Source organism: Pteropus vampyrus, unplaced genomic scaffold, assembly GCF_000151845.1.
Source record: "Pteropus vampyrus isolate Shadow unplaced genomic scaffold, Pvam_2.0 Scaffold342, whole genome shotgun sequence".
Taxonomy (NCBI): domain Eukaryota; kingdom Metazoa; phylum Chordata; class Mammalia; order Chiroptera; family Pteropodidae; genus Pteropus; species Pteropus vampyrus.
Window position 1 is genome coordinate 305,788 of NW_011889123.1, and position 7,887 is coordinate 313,674.

General features: G+C 50.3%; 1 protein-coding gene across 1 annotated transcript in view; it reads right to left on the reverse strand.

The window, feature by feature from the left end:
* LOC105304451 (zona pellucida sperm-binding protein 4) overlaps nucleotides 1–7,887 on the reverse strand; it is a 33,407-nt gene that overhangs the window by 17,825 nt on the left and 7,695 nt on the right. The window contains exon 2 of the mRNA XM_011378513.1: nucleotides 1,703–1,886. Coding sequence (XP_011376815.1) covers nucleotides 1,703–1,886 — 184 coding nt within the window. The remainder of the gene's footprint in view (nucleotides 1–1,702; nucleotides 1,887–7,887) is intronic.

Here is a 7,887-nt window from a genome sequence, read left to right on the forward strand (position 1 = left end):
CGATTCTGGAAGTGAGGGGCATCTCAAGTAAATAACGGACTTCCTGCCGTGATAAAGCTTGGGGCTTGACTCATTCACTGAACATTGAAAACGAAGTGACTCTGGCAACTTGAGTTTATGGAACAATTCATACTGTGTTTGTAAGAAATATGGGCTCACTTAGAAAATATGGAAAATGCAGACAAGTAGGAAAAAAAGAAACATCAGTCAAACTCCTAAACCCAGTGACCATGACTAGTAACCTTTTGGCGTGACTGTCTGTTCGCCTCAGAACATATTTTAACAAGCAGACTGCAGGTGTTCTAGGGCCACCGGCTAGCCGTCATGTGGCAGGGTCTCCGTGTGCAGAGTGGCGGGCGAGACCAGCCCTCGGGCCCTGCATCTGTCCAGATTCCCCCGGCGCCTGCGTTCGGTTTTCATTATGAACTAAAAGCTGGGTGAGGGATGTTGTTTTGTTCACCGCTGATCCCTGGCAGCGAATGAATGAATGAATAATGGAATAAATCAATGAATGAATCAATGAGCGGACTTTGGGTAAGGTTATCAGATTTAGCAAATAAGTACCATACGGCACCCCCAGTAAATTTAATTTTTCAATAAACAATAAATACTTTTCTAGTGTAAATACGTCCAAACATTGCATAACAATACTTATATGAAAATTTTTGGTTTATCTGAAGTTCATATTGAAGTGGGTGTTTCACATTTTATCTGGCATTGTTTTTGTGAGGTTGAGTATTCCTGTTATATTTCCTTCTTTCGTCATTGGGATACTCAAGATGTCCCTCTCAGGAGGAGGGTGGTAGTTGACTGACATGTGACTTTCACGAAGGAGAGGGGCCTGTCATAGACTCCTCGCCTCCGCCTCCCCCAGCCTCTCCGGGAGTAAAGCCTTTGCACCTGGCAGATGTGCATATGACACAGCTGTGCTCTCAGTCCCTGAGGGAACCTTGTCTTGGGGGCCAAGGAGTAAACTAGTCGTTCCTCAGCGGAAACAAGTACTTATTTAACCTTAGGCTACGAAGCAAGTCTTTGCTCCATAAGGAAAGATAACTGCGTGTTCATAAGAAATTTCATGTTCAATTCTATTAGTATGTCAGGAGAAACAAAACTGGGAAAAAAATAATCCAATGCTAAAGAGATACTTTCCAGAGCTACTTAAAATGTTCTATGTTGGTTCAATTTCCTGCAGCCCTAAAACCTTCTTCCCTGGTGCCCCTGAGCCACCTCTCCCGGCGTCTGTCTCTGACAAACTTTTCTCATTTCAGATGAGCTTATCTGCTCTCATGGTTTTAACTGATTAATCGCAGATCTAATATCACCAGCTTAGACAGTCATCCAACAGATGCGTGAGGAACGCCTACTATGTGTGAGCAAAAAACCTCGAGGATAAAATATTGAACAGAATATAGGTACTTTCGTTACTTAGTTTGAAAACAGTCTTTTGGAAAGTCAGTTTTCAACTACTCAAAAAATAGATTCATAAAAATTGTGATAAGTGCAACGAAGAAAAAATAGAGCGCTGTGAAGGAGGAAGGTGTGGCTGGAGTGGGCGAGGAGGGAGGGCAGCTGTGCAGGGGTCACACGTCACACGTCACACGTCACACATCAGGTGTTTGGTTCCTTATCACGAGAGCCACGGGAGTCCGTGACCTGGATTCATGCTAGAGCATTAACTAAACGGACCTTTCGAAATGCTCACTCTGGCTGTGGTGTGACACCAGATTGAAGGGCGAGACTTGGGCGCGGGCAGCGCCAGGGAGAGGGCTTGGGCAGCAGTCCCGGCAGGGGGCAGTTCGGTCCGGGCTGGTGGTGGTGCAGACGGAGAGATGAGGATGTGGAAATTAGGTAAGAGGTAAACGGCGGGGCCTGGTGATGCCTTCAGTCTGCTGGTGAAAAAGGGGTGGTGGTGTCAGGACTGGCCTTAGGTTTCTGGGGTGCCACTCGCTCAGATATGGAAGACTCCGGGGAGTCCAGATTTCGGGGGGTGGACCCTAGCTTTGTTGGGCTATGCTGAATTTGATGTGCTTTCAGAGCTCCTCCGGGGGAGGTCGAAAGGCAGTTGGCGGCGCGGTACTGAACTCAGAGAAAAGCTTCTGGGTCGCATGTGTACTTGGAACTCATGGGTGTCTGGGTGCTGTTTGCAGCCGTGCGATCACTTAAACAACGAGTGTCGAGTCAAAGTAGAGGGCGAGCCGATGCCTAACTCCCGAGGAGCCCCCTTATTTAAAAGGGCACACAGAGAAGAACGAATTAACCGAGGGGGCGGGAGAGAGGCCGGAGGGCACCGGCGGGCGTGGCGCCATCGGACCCGGGACAACAGGCCGTGAGGAAGGCTGGCGGGGTCTCTCACAAGGCCAGATGAACGCCGAGAACTTCACTGCGGCCTCGGACACCCCGTGTGGCGTTGCTCTGAGAGAGGAAGATGAAGCCGGATTGAGGAGGTTTGCGTCTGGGGAGGTGAGGAGGCACAGACGGTGCTTCGACATCGCACACAAAGATTTTGGTATTTTTGACTCAAGGAGAGGAGATGGGGCGGCGGCTGGAAGAACAAGGGGTACAGCTGGGAGGAAATCCATTTCGGGACGAGGGAGACCTCAGCCTGTTTTGACGCTGATGAAGTAAAGTCACTAAGTGGAGGGAGAAGGAAAAATACAGGAAAAGAAGAGGTCACTGGCGTGTAAGGAGGGTAAGGAGGGGCGGGCTCGCGACACACATGGAGCCAAGGACCTCAGGTGGCAGAGGGACATTTGCTCTGCCGGAACGGGAAGAAGCAGACTCATTTCACCTGCAGGAAAGGTGCGGGTTGGACACCAGCCAGCTGAGGGCCTGACGGAGTCTGGCACGGGGAGGTGAGGCCCTTAGCAGAGAATGATGGGCGTCGGCCAGTCTGGGTCCTGGTGGACTCGCTGCTGCTTACCACGTGCACTGGCCCGAGCCGGACCCCACCTGACGACAGGCCTCTTGTTAGACGGCCAAGGGCTGAGCAGTGGCCTCGTGAATCGCTGCTTCTGGAAAGCTTGCCGATGCGAACACTGTTAGTGTGTGGGTGCTCCCACCATGTTGTTACCTGTAACAATCCGTTTCTGTTAGTGATGCATCTGCTGTCAAAGCTGGCCTTCCCCTCGAGTGTAATTAATGTTATCGCAAAGCTCAAGAATGAGATTTGAAGTTATTTCTGTTATATAATAAAATGATAGTCTAAAAAGTGTCTGTACGTGTTTCATTTTTATGCTTAAAGATGGTCAGCAGTGATTATCAACAACATAAACTCTTCCAAAACCGCGTAAGTGGAATGTACGATGGCAAGTGTGATGTTAAGAATATGATCGATGTTAATGAATGAACAGAGTATAACTTGTTTTGTTTCGTCTTAAAACTGTCTTTTAAAAGTTCAAAGTAATTCTAAAGACCAATCTTTGAGGGAAAAGTGAACGCCGGGCTGCTCACAGAATAAGAATAATGTATCTCAGAAAGGTTAATTTCTCCTGGACTCTGAATTCGATGAAGCAGGAATAACATCAGAGTGTTTTTTCTCCTTATGTAACAATTTTCCATTCATGCCGAATATACTTGCGTGTGTACGTATATGCATATGTATTGAAACGTCACACGCACACACACACGCACACACACAAGCACACACACACTTTAAAGCTGCTGTGGCCTGTTTCTCTCAGTGCGAAGGCCCGGAGGCTAAGCTGGGGCGGAAGAACCGTGTGTTAGCCACGTGCGAGCTCACGGCAGCCCAGACGGCCCTTCCCCGGGGTCTGGGAGCCCATTGCTCTTCTGCACCCTCCCGACGTCTTCTCAGAGGCTTTCGTCCGGGGCTGTCAGGCAGACGTGCGTGTGAGCTCGGGTCAGTCCTGCCGCCGAGGCTCTGTCTTACTGAGAAGGAACAAGTCAGCGTCTTCGCGATTTGTACCCCATCGAATAAGATGTTGGCGTTAGAAAGATGCCGAGCACAAGTGATGCTGTGATACATATATATCTAGGCACGCAGGACCCTGTCGGAATGCAGGCGTTTCAGCTGCGTGTGTGGTCACTCAAATTCATCAAGTCTTCATTGGGGACATACTGAATTCTGGGCACCGTCCGCGGTCTGGGGAGACTAAAGATGAACTCGTATTTTGCCCTTCGGAAGTAAGCGCCGCCGCGACGATGGCTCGTCAGCACATGGAGCCCTGGTCACCTGGGACGACCCCGTGGGGAAGATGACCACCCAGCGCGGGACGCTCCGGAAGCCGGGGCTCCGCCATCCTCCCCAGGGAGGCGGGGCCTTTCCTCCCGTCTCTCTGTCGTCAGATCCTCTTCCTCACCTTAGTTTTCCCCGGTTCTCCGTCTCCACGAGGCGGCCCGGCTGGCGGGCGAGGCGCCGGGTCCACACCCGCCCGGTCCACACCCGCCCGGTCCACACCCGCCCCACGCGGAGCCTGCGCCAGCCCCGGGCGTCCACGCTGCCGCTTCGGCCTGACCGACTCGTCTCAGCCCGGCTCCGACCCTGCGCTTCGTCGGCGCTTGGTTATCTCTACTGTTATATTTGTCATTTTCTGCCTCTCTGATCTTCAATTGAAGTAATTATTTCAGATCTATCCTCCCACTCGCTAATTCCCAATTCTTCCTTTGGCTGTGCTAACACACTTTTTAGCCCACCCACGGGGATTTTAATCTCGAAGATGATATTTTTCCATTCCTAATAGTGACATTTGGTTCTTTTTTTTTATATCTGCTCACTCATTTTCGATAGCCTCTTCTTGCTTGCTCAGTTTTCCATTTTTATTTTGCTCATTTTTAAATATTTCACGCAGTTATTTTCTATTCTGTATCCAGTAACTCCGTTCGTGGGACACTAAGCTCAGTCGTTTCGCCACCAGATTCGATTCCTGTGGCTTAGTGACCTTTCAGCACGAGCACTTGTAGCCGGCCCTCGGCTGTGGGGATCAGGAGGCTTGAACTGGGGCCGCTTTTCTCCATGTCTTTGCTTGGGCCCTGCCACTTGCACTGGTTGGGAGAGATTATAAGCAATTTTTTTATTTTTCATACTCTTCATACTGTAATGTTAAAGAATACTATGAATTAAAATGACTTTAGAACAAAACATTTTAAAAAACTAAGAATCCAGCTCCTTAAGAAATTCGGTGGAAAACGTCATGAGAAGGGGATTGGGGAATGTCAAGGAACCGGGAGAGCGTCTGCTTTTCCTACTGGGCGTGACCCTGGGAAGGGGGACCGCAGGGTGGCCGAGGGGAGGCCCAGCCTGCCCGGACGATGCACTCGCATCGTGCCCTGGCCCCGCAGAGCTGCCAGACTCAGAGAGTCCTGGGTGTCGAGCACCACACGGGCCCGCAAGCGCAGTGCAGTCTGAGAGGCACTGAGCACGCGGGGGCCTCGTCGGTGGGGGAGGGGACAGCACGGAGTCGATGTCATTGACCTGGGTCTGAACTGCCAACGTATGGGTCTCACGACCTTGAGAAAGCCGTTGCACCCCCCCCCAAGAGGCTTCCACACCCTCCTCTGCTAGAATGGGCGTGGCTACCGCTGCCGTGATTAGCTGAATACCCGCCGGGCTGTTTCGCTTTGTGCAGCAAATATATATACATTTGATTTTGAAGCAATAGGTTTGTGTTATTATTATTAATTCATTGGGGGAAATTCCATCTTTGACATCACACATTACTGATTGCTTTGGGTTCCAGGGTTAGAGATTAACTTCCACATGTAAGCGCGACCCCGTTGGAACCTTAGTCCGTGGATGTTGGCTCGGTTGGCTCTGCAGGGTCCGATCTGCGGGTGCCGGGTCCCGTGGGCGTCAGAGGAGGTGGGGGTGGAGGAAAACGCTTCCGAACCTGGAGAGTAGGGAGCCGCAGGGCACCGAGCACCCAGCTGTGACTCGAGGAGAGTGGGGCCCGAGCAGCACCTTTGTCCCTGGCCTTGGCCTTGGCCCTGGCCCTGGAGGCAGACAACCCCACCCAAACGCACAGGTTTAAAAATAAATGGAGTAGCAGCTCTTCCGGGGGTCCAGGTGTCAGCTGCATGCCACACTTGCCTGTTTATTTAGTTCCACTGGCTCTTAGTCAGAGACGACTCTGCAAATATTTAGAATAGAAAGCGAAGTGGAACATTGAAACTTCGAGGGGGCAGGATGTAAACAGCGAACACAATTTCTTTGGCCCGTTACTTTTATTTCTTCTGTTTCCTTATCAGGCAGGTGAACTCTCAGAGGACTGAGCGGGCCTCTGGTGGCCCTCGAGAAGTCACGCTCCTCGCTTTGCAGGATCTTCGTCACCAAGGAAATGGAAACCGGAAAGGAAAACTGGGCCCAAAATGTAGACAATGCTCATGCGCAGAAGCAACGCCCCAAGGAAGCAGAAACCGATGACGGTGGACAGGCCACCTGCACGGGTGCCTCTCCTTCCTTTTAAGAATCATCCTTGTCATAATATTAATTGCTTACATAAGATTTTCACATTTACGTAAACATTAGTTAAGATGGACAGGATTTCTCCCATTTAATTAAGCAGCAAAAATGCCAGACTATTAAAGAAATGAATGGAAAGATCAGAGAATTGATGCTGCGAACTTGATGCATTTGAATATATACCCTCTAAGCGCTCCTTCCTGGATGATTTTGTCCAAAATCTACAGGAAGCTCTCTTTCCCTGTCAGTGGACTCTCGTTTCAAGCCGGCAGGAAGATCCGGAATGCGGTCATCACTACGGGCGCCCTCGCTGCTTATTTTCCAGCTTGCTGACAAGTGATCTTGTTACCGTAGGACGAGTCCGCGCCACTCTGAGCTGGGGAACATGGACAATTGATCTTGTTACCGTAGGATGAGTCCACGCCACTCTGAGCTGGGGAACGTCGGTGAGATTAAAAACAAAGGAAAAAAGTGAGGCACTTGGTGTCCCCAGAGGTGGCACCAAGGCCTTAGGTTTTCACCGACATTGACGCCTTACGATTCTCAGTGTTGGAAGGGGAATTGCCAGTGACAGCTTTGAAATGGCCCAGAGATGTTGGTTGCCACCGTCAAATCTAGATTTGACTGTGCTGGTGATGCGGGACGAGATACAATGGCAGCACATTGCAGACTACACAGTGAGCCACCTCTTGGACCGCAGAGGCATCCTCGGCCTGAAAGGCAGGCTGCCGAATCCCTGGACCGACCTGGGACCAGCAGGGAGATGGCAGGCTGGCCTGACAACACAGAAAAGGCACTCGCGAGTCGGTTCTTTCTGTGGAGATGTCAAGGCTAGTCAAGAAAAAGGAAAAAAACCACTAAGAAAACAAAATATCACTGCGTTTATGAACGAGCAATGGCTGTTTGTACAGACGTTGTTGGCTTGTGCCGAGGAGCATCGAGACCTTTTCCTCCGACCTTGAGGACATTTCACGGTGCCGAGGGAAGGCGCTTGCTGGACCCACTCACCCTCTGCGCTGACAGGCACCAAACCTGTTCCCGTGACAGGACTGTGTGCCACGTGGTGAGGCAGCTGGGACTGGACCCTCCCACAAGCTCTGTGACGTCAGACAGGTGACAACCTCTCCAAGTCTATTTTCTCATTTTTAAAATGGAGGTAATATTGCATAATAGATTTGTTGTGTGTATAAGACACAGAGTACTGATATGTATGATGATGATGATGCTAATTATTTTAATGATCATTTTATCTTTTCATCTGACGGTCGAACCGAGCCGTCGTCTGCACGCTGAGCAGGTGATAACCCTGTGCCCCTCGTCCCAGGCAGCAAGGAGCAGGCGCGTCACTGCGTTCTAGTCTTTTTGCCACAAGACATTTCCAGACAAATATGAAGCGTTATCCTAAAGCCGGTTGTAATTTCTCGTAGGAACAGCATTATAATTTGATTCCACAGATGTGAATTGAGCCC